At 54.7% G+C, this 14439-nt stretch overlaps 5 protein-coding genes across 5 annotated transcripts; 1 reads left to right on the top strand and 4 right to left on the bottom strand.

The window, feature by feature from the left end:
• Positions 1-591: 591 nt before the first annotated feature.
• On the bottom strand, positions 592-1962 carry M409DRAFT_17957 (uncharacterized protein; the record flags this gene model as incomplete). Its single annotated transcript, XM_033804290.1, has 1 exon — positions 592-1962. The coding sequence occupies one exon, from the start codon at positions 1960-1962 to the stop codon at positions 592-594; it is 1371 nt and encodes a 456-aa protein (XP_033672610.1).
• Positions 1963-2752: 790 nt separating this feature from the next.
• Positions 2753-3193, bottom strand: M409DRAFT_17956 (uncharacterized protein; the record flags this gene model as incomplete). The annotated part of the gene is made up of 1 exon (XM_033804289.1): positions 2753-3193. The coding sequence occupies one exon, from the start codon at positions 3191-3193 to the stop codon at positions 2753-2755; it is 441 nt and encodes a 146-aa protein (XP_033672609.1).
• Positions 3194-4834: 1641 nt separating this feature from the next.
• On the bottom strand, positions 4835-9555 carry M409DRAFT_17955 (uncharacterized protein; the record flags this gene model as incomplete). Its single annotated transcript, XM_033804288.1, has 2 exons — positions 4835-9346; positions 9409-9555. The coding sequence occupies 2 exons, from the start codon at positions 9553-9555 to the stop codon at positions 4835-4837; spliced, it is 4659 nt and encodes a 1552-aa protein (XP_033672608.1).
• Positions 9556-10077: 522 nt separating this feature from the next.
• Positions 10078-11952, top strand: M409DRAFT_50376 (uncharacterized protein; the record flags this gene model as incomplete). The annotated part of the gene is made up of 1 exon (XM_033811516.1): positions 10078-11952. The coding sequence occupies one exon, from the start codon at positions 10078-10080 to the stop codon at positions 11950-11952; it is 1875 nt and encodes a 624-aa protein (XP_033672607.1).
• A 329-nt stretch (positions 11953-12281) lies between these two features.
• M409DRAFT_63326 (uncharacterized protein) lies at positions 12282-13310 on the bottom strand (the record flags this gene model as incomplete). Its single annotated transcript, XM_033815546.1, has 1 exon — positions 12282-13310. The coding sequence occupies one exon, from the start codon at positions 13308-13310 to the stop codon at positions 12282-12284; it is 1029 nt and encodes a 342-aa protein (XP_033672606.1).
• Positions 13311-14439: the final 1129 nt, after the last annotated feature.

The following is a 14439-nucleotide window of genomic DNA, read 5'->3' as shown; positions in this document are numbered from 1 at the left end:
GATGAATGCAGCGTTTGGAAGACGAACCTGTGGAGCACCTTCATGCCTCGCGTATTGTCTCTGACTGGCTATCCTGATGTTTACCAGACGTTTTGACTTCTCGTCGACTTCCCTCCTGCTTTTGATGTACACTTCGAGGAGAGATGCTCTCTCTTGACAAGATTGACTGATCTTTGACTTTCGACAAGCCTCTGCTAGCCTCGAGTAGATACCTCGCGGGCACAAGTCTTGCTCTGAGAGAGGAATTGTCGAGTAGCCTGTTCTCCAACCTCGAGTCTGTCTATTGGGAATCTCGTCCTTCCTGTGGGATCCCAATCCCAACTTTTCTGGGGGATCCCAATGTACTCAGACAATGGCGTTTCTTCCTCCGACCGTGCAAATAGAAAAGAGCAATCTCTCATGCACTACCAAGCCGCGCAAAGAAAATCAAAGATTTTGCTTACTGGGGTATCATCTCTACATCAAAAACCACAACCTCTTCCAAGTCACCACCGTAAACGCCTCCTTCATATCAAACGCCTTCCTCCGCACACACGCCCTCTCCAAAGAACGCCTCTTCTCAATCAAAACCATCACCACCTTCTCGACCATCTACCCTCTATAATTCTTACACCCAACACTCTTAACCTCCCACATCCCCTTCGCATCCAACACAAGCGCCGTCAACTTCCCACCACTTACACAAGCCGAATCCAAACCCTTCGACCATCGCTTGATCTGCAAGCCCTCTTTACTGTCATGCCCGTAAATGACGACTTGGGGCTTAGGTCGCGCATGTCGTTCTCCCCAGAAATTCTTCCAGAGGGATGTCCAGACATTGTCGTCGTTGTCCTCGTCATCTTGGAAGGAGGTTTGCAGGGCGGTATTGAAGTGTTTGAGCGATTGTTTCCGGAAGATTCGGTCGTTGTACCAGTTCCAGACATCGAACCACGGCTTCTCGTTTTTGCTGGATGCGCGTAGGGCCGACGGGACGTGTGTGCGGCGGTTGATGGAGCGCATGTTCATGATGTAGTAAGGGTCCTGTTTGAAGAAGGGCACACCAGGCACGACGCCGGCGTGGACAACAAGGATGTGTTCGCTGATGGGGGAGTCCTTCTTGTGTGTGGGTTTGGAAGCTTGCGGCAGGGTTGGGATGTGCAGCATCAAGGGCATGGAGCGGAGGTACTCGATGTGGTGTGGTTTGAGCTGCTTGAGCAGGGCGACATCCTTTGCGCGGCCTTTGCTGGATGTCGAACTGAGCGTGTTATGCGCAGATTTGGCGACTTGCAGAATCCGATCCTCGTGGTTGCCTCGCACGCTCGTGGCCTTCAAACGCATCAACTCATCCAGCACACCCACGTTGTCCGGCCCTTTCGAGATAGTGTCCCCAACAAGAACCAAGTGATCACTCTTCTCCTCAAATCCCACCTCCTCCAGCAACTTCACCAACTCCTTCTTACACCCATGCACATCCCCCACAAAGACCAGTCTCCTCTTCCCCTCTGGATCCGCCTCACCTCCCGGTAACAGCCCCTTATCCAGATCCCGCAACCTCACCAGATCCGGATCGATATCACTCCCGCCCTTCGCGATGCCATACGTCCCATTCTCTTGCGCCACGAAGCCCTCTTTATACGCCCAGTCCTCCTCCAACGGCGGGGCCACAAAGTGCTTCCAGGCGTAGTAGAGCAGGAGAGCGGCGAGTAGTGCGATGGCAAACATTCTGCGGAAGCGGCGGGAGGAGACTATGTCGCGGGAGACGTTTGGGCAGGAGCCTTCATCTTCCAAGTCGCAGAAGCCGAGCTCACCGGTGTCGTCTTCGAGGTAGAGGGATTTCTCTTGGTGCTGGTCGGAGAAGCCTTCCTTTTCTTTCCACTGGTTGGAGACTTGCTCAATCAGGGGCCTGCTGTGCTGTTGGTGCAGTCTGGCTTTGTAGGCACTGAGCGACTCCTCCTCGTCGCCGGTACCGGTTCCGCTCGGCATGGTGATGATGAGATGGTTATGACGATGTCCTCCGCTTTGCTTCGCGTGGTGATCACCGTGTCGTCCAGTCTTCTGTTGAGATGTCGCGTGAAGGGAACATCATCCCACCAACTCCTGCTTGCAAGGAAAGATGCAAGGAAAGACGAGGCAAGTAAGGGAGTCACCAGCAGAGTCCAGGCTTCCTGGTTCTTGTGGCTGGGCAAAGAAAGTTTCAAAGACCACGCGTCAGCCACGTGGGCATCCATCGTCGTCTCCACGTCTCCTCACCTCGCCTCTTCTTGCACAAGCACAAACAACATCGATCCACATCCAAGCCCAATGCTTCTGTGTCTGGCTGAAGTTTCTTCCGCCGGTCGACGATGAGGAGGAAAGGGGTCGGACGCTACAGAGCCAGATTCTTCCGATAGTCGAGGCAGGACTCATATGACGGGAGTCTGGATCGAGAAAGTAACCTGGATCACACATCCGCGAGCGAGACTATAAGAAAACCGCGAGAACACAGAATATCTCTTGGCCGCGCGGGATCAAATTCACGAACAAGCAGTATATCTCGCAAGTAAGTAGCACATTTCGTTCCCAAAAGAGTGACCGATCTCTCAAACACAAAAGCCTGAAAATGCAACGCGACTCCCCAGCGTACATGCCGAGAAAGATGCAAATCGGAAACAAAAAAGCATCTAAATACTAGACACAAATCCCTAATCACCAGCCCCGTTCTCCCTTGACGAACCACCAAGACATCGTCTATCCCCCATCTCCGAGCCTTTGAAGAGACCTTGCGATGACCCCTCTAATACGAACAATGAAACGTAACCGGCGCACTCCCATCCGGATTCCCAAACGCCCTGGTCAACTCGGACGACAGCGTCCCCAGATTCCCCGCCGCCGCATTAAACCCCAAATACGTCGGCTGCCAGCCATTCGCATCCGGCGCGCCGTCGGGCTGGCAGCTCCACCCGGAAACCGTGGCCCAGTTCTCGTCGTCGTTGTCGCCGACCAGCGCGTGGTAGATGTTGTCGCAGCCGGCGCCGCCCGCCCAGGGCTCGCCGACGTGGATGTAGTAGGCGTCGCCGAAGGAGACGTCACAGTAGGTTACGCCGGGGGCGGCGGCGCCGTGGGTTGTGGCGGAGTTGGAGCGTTTGGTGATGGAGGTTGCGGGGAGGGCGAGGGCGGTGGTGGCGAGGAGGCTGAGCGTGAGGAGGGTGGCGAGGGGGCTTGTTGTGGTGGGCATTTTGGCGGTAGTGAGGAAGGATTGATGATGTGTCCGAGGAGGTGCTGTTCTTGTGTGACCGGGGACGATTATGAATCGAAGCAGAGATACAGAGGAAATACAAAGGAGACAGGAAAGAGATTAAGGACGAAGACTGTGCGGTGTTCGATGCTGTTGCGATTGCTTGTTGCTGATGAGGGAGCAACATATCCAGACCTGCACCTAGACTCTTTATACCAATCTCCAACCCATCCACAGATCTCCTCATCCCCAACGTCTTCCCACACAATTGGCTCGCTATACCCCACGAGCCGCTTCGTAGTCCCCCAGCAATGCCCAAAAAATTCCAATATAGCCTCGCTACCATCAGCTAAGCCATCCCAAAAGATGAAACCCCCTTCTCAGTATCATACCAGCAACCCTAACTTCAGCATCCAAAGGATTCTCAGGCAGTTTGGCCGTGGATCGTGGAGGGTGTAATGTGGATTGTAGCTGAAAGGGAAATTTCCTCTTTCAGGTCTGCTATTGTCAGCGTTCTTGGGCTTTTAGCGAAGGGCTATGGTATGCGCCTCTTCCTGAGGATTTCGAGAGTAGGTCTCATGTCTAAGGACTAATAAGAAGCGAGACGAAAAGTTGGGAGGAGGTAGATATTGAACAGTCGAAGAAGTAAATGTCAAGGACATGCATGCTACATAGGACCCACCTTCATCGTTCGAACTTCCAACCTCATCCACCACACACCTCCTCGCCCACGAGCACAAAAAGCCCTCCAACCCAAAGCATTCCATCAAACCTGCACTAACAAGCAAAAAATCCAAGCGCCAACCCATCACACGTAAAGAAATATCCGATCCATCCATTCAATACGACTAATCCACTCGACTACTCTAAAAATCCCATGAACCGAGATGAAGCCTTGCTCAATCTCATTACCGAGATTCCCTACCTTACCATCCCTTGCCTTCATCATCCCTTCACCATCCACCAAATACCCACCGAATCGATACTCCATCTACGTTCGATCTTCGAGTGTCTGGGAAAAATTCTGCGGATCAGAAACGTTCCCCTCCTACAAACTGACTCGTTTGCCTGGTACTGGTACATACGTCCGTCCTCGATTTTCGCCCTGCAGCCGTTCGAACTTCGCCGCAGACCCGCCGACTACCACATCCCCGGTCGCCGCACGTGGCTCATGACGACAATGGTCAACATAGCAACAACCATAAAGAGGTCAGTGTGTTTTGGGCGAGGCAGACCCTGAAATGAGTTGGTCGATTTACGATGTCATGGTCAGGCGACTGCAGTGAGAGTCTCAGCAACAGCCGAAGTTTCTAAAGTCTCACTAACGACCCAATAGTCTAACTTCAAGCACAAGAGGACTGGAAAAAGGGGTAGTGCACAGTAGTTAGTAAGTATGTACCCTTTTGTTGTTGTGTGTTCCTCTCACTTCTCACACTACTATTCTGAACTGTGATCTCTTTTTCCTGTCATTACACAAGACCCGACCAGAACGCGTCCGTTTCCATATTGAAGCATCCTTCACCAACGCCCCGCTCACCCAACGATATGAGAAATCAACAAGTCTGCACACGGATAATGTACATACGAGAGCAGACGAACTGCATCCGCCACAAACATCCACATTCGAAACTAGCCCACCTCTTAGAAGATCATGCTCTTGACAGCATCCCTGGATCGATGGCCCCGTCTCGGATTCATAGGAGGCGTATTGGGTCTTGCCTCTAAATCAGCAATAGGAGGAGCAGGCGCTTGACGCTCTGGTGCGCCCTTCACCGGACTGGACGGTACACTCTTCGACTGGACAGGCTTGCGGTCGCTGTGCTTGCGAGCGGGAGCCGGTGGCTTGGTGAAGTCTCGGACTTCGGTCGTCGAGGGAAGGTTCGGATTAAGACCTTCAGCTCTCTCGCGAGCAAGGACAAGGTCCGTCCACGTCGCTGCTTTCTTGCCAGCATCAGGCTTGCCGATGACTTGACTGAGGGCAACCATCCATCCATCCTTGTCACCTCGGCTGTCGGCGTAGAAGTCGATGGTCTCACCATTGGCGAAGCGGATTCGGAATCCCTCTTCGACATACTGGTAACCTTCATCCTCCTCAGCGAAAGCTGACTTGCGACGGCCGTGCTTGGCGGATGGGTTTCCAGACTTTGGATCAGCAACCAGAGTGCTCTTGTCATCGACCAAACGGCTGGCCTTGCTGAGGTTGATCACAGCGCGCTTCTGGTGCGTGTGCTCGTGGTATGCCGTCAGCCGGGATCCTTGAAGACGGAAGAACCGACGACGCCAATGCACGCAATCACCACCTTGTTGGCTGAGATGGCCCTCATGGACGATCTCCTTGACCTCGCTGGCCCTCGACATTTCGCGAATCGCACTGCTCATGCTCTTGGGCATCTCGCCATCAACGGCACTAGCTGGCTTTGGCACGTAGAGTAGTTGAAGCTCCAAGTGACCCACGACATACGGCGGTCGTCGAATTGGACCACCATTCCCACGCTTGCTGCGGACACTGTTGACAACATTCGTGTCACTCTCCAGAGCCCACTCGTTGTAACACGGCACGTCGACAGTCAACTGCCTGCCAAAGCACTGCTTCTCGTGCGCCTTAAGGTTAACGTACGCGCGTGCAAATGCTCCATCCGAATCGTTGACGAGCTCGTGCAGGAGGTCCCATGCTGTTGGCTGTGTTGAAGCGCGCTTGCGTTGTGCTTCGGCTCGAAGTCTGCGGTCTTCGGCCTCTGCTGCCTCTCGCTCTTGACGCTCACGCTCGGCACGCTTCTTGGGGCTGGTCAAGAATCGCGATAGACTGGAAGACTTCTGATGCTTGGGTGTCTTGGAAGGCGACGTAGGCACAGGGGACTGCACTCTCGGCGGTGGAGGCAGCTTTGTCGTCAACGTGAGTTGGAACTCCAGGTCGTTGAGCACCACGAGTTCGAACTCTTGGCCAATTGGCGCAGTCTTGCCCAACTCCAACCTGGCAGTCGTCACGCAGTGCAGTCCGTTGTCGAGCGTCATCTGGAAGTAGAGTCGATCGTTTCTGGGCATGGGAAGATCCAAGTTCTTCACGCCAACAACCTTCACAAACAGCCGGCCGCGTTCGACATCTTCACCAATGTCGTCTTCAAGGCTTCCCGTACCCGCCGCGAAGTCCTCGTTCACGACGCCGAGAGCACTTGGTTGACCTGGTAGGGGTGGGGCAGCAGATGAGGCGTACTGCGCTGCAGATGCTTGCCTCTGACTCTGCCGTCTGGTCTTACCATTCCACGGCTCTGTCTTGAGGAACTGCTCAGCACTGCCCTTCCTCAAGCTCCCCTTGGCGGATCGCGTGCCCCGAGAGGCTGGTCGCGCCTCTCCTGTCGGCGACATTGGCTGGGCATTCTCGTTCGACGACGTAGTTGCTCGGCTTTCGTTTGAGAAGTTTCTGTTGGTGGCGATCACCAGCTTGGTGTTCTGGCGGCACAAGTAACCCTTCTGTGTACGAGGCGACAAGTTAGCACCAGCGTTGCTGCTAGTCTGGGAGAGAAAGAGAGATCCCACCTTCTGATTCTCAATGACTCGGTCAAATTCCTGGTCCAGGCCCAGGCCATCTCCTGCAATGTCTCCCTCAAGGGTAGGAATGTCAAGATTGAGCTTGGCAACCTTGCGACTCTCACCGCGTTGATTGTCTGGACTGCGATCAATCGCGGAGTCAGCCTTGGATTCGTTGCCTTCCGAGGAGTATGTCGTGGCTTCTTGATCTTCCACGTCTGGCTCCGTGACGTCTTCCATTTCAGCTTGATAAGCCTGCGGGATGGGCGGGACAGGATGCTCGGTGCTAACAAGTCGTCGCTGTTCTGCCATCATCCGGAAGTCTGCTGGAGTGGCTGATGGTCGAGCCTTCAATTGACCGTTTGTTCTGATGGTTGCTCTCCGCTCAGGGATCCCTGGACTGTCACGCTGCACTGGCTCCTCTGGAACGTCCGGCTCCTCCAAAGCTGAAACTTCACTTCCAGAGTGATGCAGAACAGAGTCTGGCGTTCCTGGTGGTGAGAAGTCTGCACCATCGTATGTGGGACGCGGCAGATCCTTAATCGCCGGCTTGATCTCTGCGGCAGGCTCAAGGACGGGAGCATTGGCAGTGACATCGAGTTGCTTTGTGTTCTCATTCGATAGCGGTGGAGATGGCGTGATATATTGGTGCATACCAAAGTCGAAGTCATCAGTGCTGAGGTATGCAGGCAAGCCCATGAAGTCGCCTGAGTTCTTCTTGGTGGCTGTTTCAGGCTCCTGCGCAGAATAGTCCTTGACGCTCAGCAACTGCATCGCATCGTGGAGGCTCTCCTTGCCATCGTTCGCTGCCTGTGCCTCTTCTTGAGCGTGGAGAACCGTGCTCTCAGCTTCTGGAGGCTCGATCGAAGAGTATCGACTGGCAGAATCGTCACCGTCGTCGCTTGGAGAGCTGACGTCGTGACGAAGAACAGAAGACTGGCGCTCGTAGTCTTCCAATCGGGAAGGAGACCGTGGTGTTCCATCAAAAGACTCGTCAATGTGTGGAGCAGCGTTCATGTCGATTTCATCGTCGTCGATCGGCTCCTCCTTAATCTGGACCTCCTCAGACTCAGGACGGTCATGAATGTACTCACCCAGGTAGTTATCGCTGGTCTCGCGGCTGTTCTCCCTGGATGGAATTGGGTCGTCTGGATGCATCTTGGCGAGTTCAGTGTATGAAGGACGAGCTGGGCTGTCGTCGCCATTAAGCTCTGAGTAGTCGCACTCCTCATCAAACTCGTACTTGCTGTTTCTGACCTTGCGCAGGATGCTCTCTCGGGAGATCTTGGGAGGCGAGTTGGAGAAGTCGGCAAGGTCGGCGACAGAATCGTCTTCGACCTCTTCTTCATTGACATGGAGATCCACCTTCTCGCCGGTGTCAAGATTGGTGATGGTGAGCTCTTCCGCTACGCCGTGCTCCATCGAGTCCTTGGAAGTTGGGCGTTCGGGGGACTGGCTGTTGAGATGTTCCTGCGCCAGAGAGGATCGACGTGCCATGTTCAGGATCTCCCCCTTGCTGCAAGACGCGCGCTTGGGCGGCGAGGGGAGATGACGTGCAGCATTGGCAGCACGCTCAGCAGCAGCAATGATTCCAGAGTTTCGACGCTCGTTGAGAAGACCGGGCAGTGGTGGGAGAGGCCTGGACTCGCCATCTGAAGTCACACTCTCTGAACGACCCAGAATTGGTCGCTGCGGTGGCGGGGATGAGCCTTCGAAAACATCATCGCCTTCATCAATCAAATCGGTGCGAGCTTCCTCTGGCGACATGCGAGACCAATCTTCTGGCAGGACAACCGGTGTCTTGTCAGCGTTCTCCAGGTCTTCGTCGAAGCTGTCGTCACGATGGATGTCCGCAGAGCTTCCACGCTCGAAGCTGTAATTGGGGTCGAAGTCATCAGAGTCGAAGCTGCTCTCACGCGAGTCAGATGCAGCAGACACTGACGGCTCTGGGGTTGGATTCTCGTATTCATTGATGACAGGCGGATCCTCGTGAAAGGTGACGCTCTTGTTATGGCGATGCAATGCTCGCGGGGTTGGAGCTCGATCGTCGCCATCAGACCAATGTGCGCTAGCCACCTGTTCCAGCGGCATGCCAAACTGGCTGTTACGAGCGAGTGATGACTTGGTAGGTGACGACGTTCCTTCTTTCTGTGGGCTGACTGGCAGTGGCACCTTGGCTGGACTGCTGAGGCTGCTCATGAATGGGATGGCAGTCTCGCTCTCTGTCCGCTTGTGACCTGGCCGACCAGGGCTGCGCACTGGGTTGTTCTCTTTCTTCAGGCTGTCATAGCGAGTGAAGCTGTTGTTGGCGAGATGCTGGCTCAACGGACGATTTGCGCTTGGGCGCTCAACGATGGGCTGGGTATTGGGATCATACTGATCCTTGCTCTCCAAGGCGCGAATGTTGCTGGCCTTGACCTTGCCTGCGTTCCTGAGCTTTTCGATGCTGGCTCGTCGCTTAGGCGAGAGCAAGCCTGGAGACGGCGAGCGCTCTGGCGTGTTCTCCGAGTCCTCGAATCGAGAGGGCGACATGGGGTCTCGGTGTCTCCAGAAGTCGCGCGGAGAGGAGGTGTCCTTGGTGAAGGAGTTCTCGGTGTATGGGGACGACTCGCGTGAGACAATCATCTTCTGTGAGGTAGGTGCGTTAGCGGAGTAAACAACAAAAAGTACATCAGACAGGTAAGTCGCACCTTGGTAGCCTGGTTGTAGGAAGGCGAGTTACGCCGCCGCTCGGTGCTGCCAATCTCAGACAGCGGCCTCGAGGTCGCCGCCGGCTTGTTTGGCGACACGCTGGGCGTCGACTTGCTGATGCGCAGCGGCTGGACCTGGCGCACCATGGTGAGTACAGTTCGGCAGAATCAAATGGCGAATCAGATGAAGCATACGGAATCCATGGCAGCAGCAGCAGCAGCAGCGACAGCAGAAGCCGACTATGACGGCGGAGGTGGAATGAGAGGTGTGGGCGAGTAGTAAGTGCGGGTAAAACTGCGGAATGCGCGGTCGCGCCGTTGAGCCAGTCGAAGGGCGCGGCCAAACAAAGCTCGGACAAGTGAATCTCTGTAGTGTATGTACAGCGGTGGGCGAGGGTGAATGGGAAAGGCAATTCCACGGCGCTGCTCTGAACGAATGTGCGGTAAGGACGTTGGCAATGTCGAGGGAGCAATGTGTGTGCGAGCGACGGCGAGGGTGCAGACGCGCGATGTCTTGTGTATGGCGGTGGGGTTTGCTGTTGCTGTGGAAACGGCGATCCGCCTAAACGATCGTCTGAAACGCCGAGGCCAGATTCGGGAAGGTATACCGAGCAAGAGGCTACCTCCAACTTTTTCTGGCAACAGAGCATGTGATAGATCACCGTGGCAATGCTACGCCTCTCCTCATCACGATGTCCGCACTGGGACGCCAGCGCGCTCGCGAGAGCCTTCAACCTACCATGGCAGCCATCAAGGACTGCTGCCACGCTGCAAAAACGCAGGCCATCTCGCATGGTGCTGTCCGAGAGGGTGGCTCGAGGAGCCCCGAAGACTGCTCCAACTGGGAGGCCAGCCAGACGGACCAGGAACAGCCCTTTTGCGGGTATGAACACGACTGAAGTGCCGAGAAGCTTGCAATACGCGAAGAACAATCTGTCAGCAGCAGAGCGCAGACGGCAACAACCCAAGGCGAGAAGTGGGAAGAAGGATGAGAAGGAGAAGGATCCAATGAGGGCATTGAAGATGCAGCGGCGGTTGGCGAACGTGTCCTATGAGAAGAGGTCGAGAGTGAAGCAGGAGATCATGGAATGGGACAGCTTCGATGAGTTTGATCTACTTCCGGTCATTAAGGAGTCCATCTCCACGCAAGCTTTGGGTGGCATGGCGGATGTATCGCCAACACCGATTCAACGACTCGCGATACCGACACTTCTGGAGATGCCGGATGGCAAGCGGAGGAAGAAGGGGAAGACGATGCTCGAACCAAATAAAGAGATGAAACAGTTCTTGCTCGCTGCAGAGACCGGATCCGGGAAGACACTCGCATACGTACTGCCTATGCTTGACGCCATCAAGCGAGCAGAGGTCATCGAAGCCAGGGACGAGGCTATAGAAGCTGCTGAAGACGAGGAGAAGAAACGTGCACGTGGTCAACTCTATGAGTTAGATTCGCCTGTCGATGAACACTCCAAGGCAGGCAGACCAAAGGCCATTATCCTGCTCCCCACATCCGAGTTGGTCGCGCAAGTGGGTGCTCTGATCAAGAGCCTGGCGCATACTGTCAAGTTCAGATCTGCTATGATCAGTGCTGCATTCTCTGGCACAGTCATTCGCAACCGTCTATTCGCGCCATCTGGCGTCGACGTCGTGATTGCAACACCTCATCTCATCAGCAGCATCACCGAGAGCGACCCCAACATCTTGTCAAAGGTCTCCCATCTTGTCATTGACGAAGCAGACAGCCTGCTTGACCGGTCTTTCAGCCCTATCACGTCTTCAATCATCGACCGTGCCAGTCCCTCGCTACAGCAACTCATCTTCTGCTCGGCCACCATCCCACGCAGCATGGACTCTTACCTCAGCAAGCGCTATCCAGAGACAAAACGCCTCGCCACACCAAATCTCCACGCCATCCCCCGCCGCGTCCAGCTCAGTGTCGTCGACATCGAGAAAGTCCCATACCAAGGAAACCGCGACCTAGCCTGCGCGCAAACAATCTGGGACATCGGCAAAGAAGCCGCCGAAGCAGGCGAAGACCGCCAAAAGAAAATCGTCGTCTTCGTCAACGAACGAGAGAAGACCATCGAACTCGCCAAATACCTTTGCTCCAAAGGCATCGATGCCAACGCCCTGTCTCGGGATAGCGACGACCGCAAACAAGCCGAGATCCTCGCTGCCTTCACAGGAGCTGCAGTCAGCTCTCCTTCCAAACCACCTAAAGACCCTAAACCTTCTTCCTACACTCCAGCAATCAGCGCCGGCGACCTCGCCGAATACTCCCCCAGGCCCACTGCCCGCAAACTCGAAAACACCAAAGTCCTCGTCATGACCGACATTGGCTCTCGCGGCATCGACACCCTCCTCGTGAAACACGTCATCCTCTACGACGTCCCACACACCAGTATCGACTTCATCCATCGTCTTGGCCGTGTGGGGCGTATGGGACGACGAGGAAGAGGCATCGTGTTGGTCGGCAAGCATGATCGGAAGGATGTCGTCAAGGAGATTCGGGAGGGGATGTTCAAGGGGCAGGCATTGATTTAGTGTAGATAAATGTGAAGGTTGGGATGTGATGATACCCTGTACAAATATGTTTAGAGGAGTGTGTATACCATGAGCTGATCTCTCCTCTCGTTGAACCATGTTCAGGACAACAATGTTCCACGGCTTTTCTTTATCCGAACACACCAATATACCACGCAGGGTATATGAAGCTGCAATCTTCTTATTCACAAGTCACTGTCATATCACATCATCAACACATAGAAAGCCTCTCCACTGCCTTTCAATCCCCCAACCTTCTTCATCAAACAGTAACATCCAATCCGATCACAAGTCCCCAAAACACGATAAATGCACCACCCCCTCACAGCTCATTCCCCATCCCAAAACTTCGCCTTCCCATGCTTCCCATCATCGTCCTCCAACCCCCGATACAAATCCACCTTCCAGCTCTTACTAGGATTATTATACCGATGATGATACTTCCCCAACCCGTCCACCTTCTCCAAATCCTTCTCCTTCAACCCACACTCCGTCGCGCGGAAATTCGACGAAATGTAATCCTTATGGATACTCTTCGGGATCACGCTCGTGCCCCGCGAGATCCCCCACTGCAGCACGACCTGCGCGGGCGTGCAGTTGCGTTTCTTGGCGATTTTGCGGATGTGCTTGTTCTCGAGGAGGGGGGTTGGGGGTCCGGAGTCGTCGTAGGTGGGGTTCGTGCCGGCGAGGGGCGAGTAGGCTGTGACGTGGATGCTGTGGTTCTTGTGCCATTCGATCCACTCGTTCTGCTGGAGGTACGGGTGGAGTTCGAACTGGTGCACGGCGGGCGGGACGGAGGTGTGGTTGAGGAGGTCTTGGAGTTGGGCGGGGCTGAAGTTCGCGATACCGATGTGGTGGGTTTTTTGCTTCTGCTGGAGCAGGATCATGGCGCCCCAGGTGTCGCGGTAGGAGATCTTCTTGCCGGAGAAGAGGGTGTCGGCGACCGGCCAGTGCATGAGGTAGAGGTCGAGGTAGGTGAGGCCGAGCTTGTGGAGGGAGGCGTCGAGGCCGGATTCGACCAGGTTGGGGTCGTGTTTGTCGTTCCAGAGCTTGCTGGTGATCCAGAGGTCTTCACGTTGGAGCCCTGTGCGGAGGAGACCGTCACGGATGCCTTTGCCTACTTCGACTTCGTTGCCGTAGATTGCTGCCGCGTCGATGTGGCGGTATCCGGTTTGGATGGCCCAGGAGACGGCCTCGCTTGTGTTCTTCTCTTTCAGGTTCCATGTTCCAAAGCCGAGGAGAGGGATGGCGTTGAGAGTGAGTGGCTCGCTCTGGGATTCGACGGGGGAGATGGGGATCTGTTCTGGTGGTGAGGCATCAGCTAGCACGAGGGCTGCCAATGGCAGCAATGAAATCATCTTGGTCATTTTGATAGACTTGAATGTAGGAGAGACGCAGTAGTGCTCGAGCAGGAGATATCAACAATGCTCCATATTCCCCACCTTGAGGAGTGATGTGATCTCAGATGGATGCCGTCATCGCCAAATCATCCTCCAGCGGATTTGTTGACATTCGGCGCCGAGCTGTCTCAATGTTTGGAGGTTGTCTCTCTGTCGTGTAAGGGCCTACAAGCTCGACCTTGCCGGATAATTTCTGAAGGTGAACATTTCACCTGGGGAAGCCATCGAGAGAAACGTCGGAGGCGATGTTGACCTGAAGCTTGAGCCACTTTGAGAACAGTGCGTCAATCCCGAACTACCCTTAAACCCCTTTCCAGCTTGACTTTGGAGTGCAATAACAATACATCAACCTTTGAACAGGGCGCATCTTCCATACCGGCTGCATAGTACTTGGTTCAAACCGGAAAGACCTCACTGATGGCCCATTATGCTATCAGACTCCATAGTGTCAAGCGCATTCCCTTGCGCTTTCACGACACTTCAAGGCGATTCAAACTTGCTTGCCTGCTTGGTCGCTGGAGAAGACCAACAGAATGCGGAAATTGCATCTTGGAGGCGCCAAGCGGGCGAGAAGCTTCACAAGACATCACGTCAACTCCTTCGAAGAGCTTGATGGCGTTGGATACCACTACAACGAGCATGAAGCTTCAGACGACAAGCGAAGGGCACCGCCAACCCGCCTGGAAGGATTGTATCAGCCCAGTATTGCAGTGTTGTCTTCTTTTGAGTTCAAGCTTATCTTCAAGCAACCCGCCCCCCCCCCCCCCCCCCCCAAAAACAACCAACTTTATGATATCTGGAGATATGGCTCCTTTCTTTTGTGGTCTAGACGCGAGTGAGGCTCTCGGCATGGTTACAGAGGTTTTGGACCTGGCATCTTGGAGTTCCTTGTATGATAACAATCCACTCCTTTTTTGGAGGGGGGGGGTGCGCGGGGGGGGGGGGGGAGCGAGGATTGTGGAGCCCCCTATGAGGGCACGATGGTGATAGCCTCTAGCGACGTACCAAATCCTGCACCACAATCTCTCACGCCCTCTCCAGACACTTGCCGCCTCCCGAATCGACTCCGCCAAATCCAAGTCCGTCC

Source organism: Zasmidium cellare (genome assembly GCF_010093935.1).
Source record: "Zasmidium cellare ATCC 36951 unplaced genomic scaffold M409scaffold_4, whole genome shotgun sequence".
NCBI lineage: Eukaryota > Fungi > Ascomycota > Dothideomycetes > Mycosphaerellales > Mycosphaerellaceae > Zasmidium > Zasmidium cellare.
This window is presented reverse-complemented; position numbering and strand designations above follow the sequence as displayed.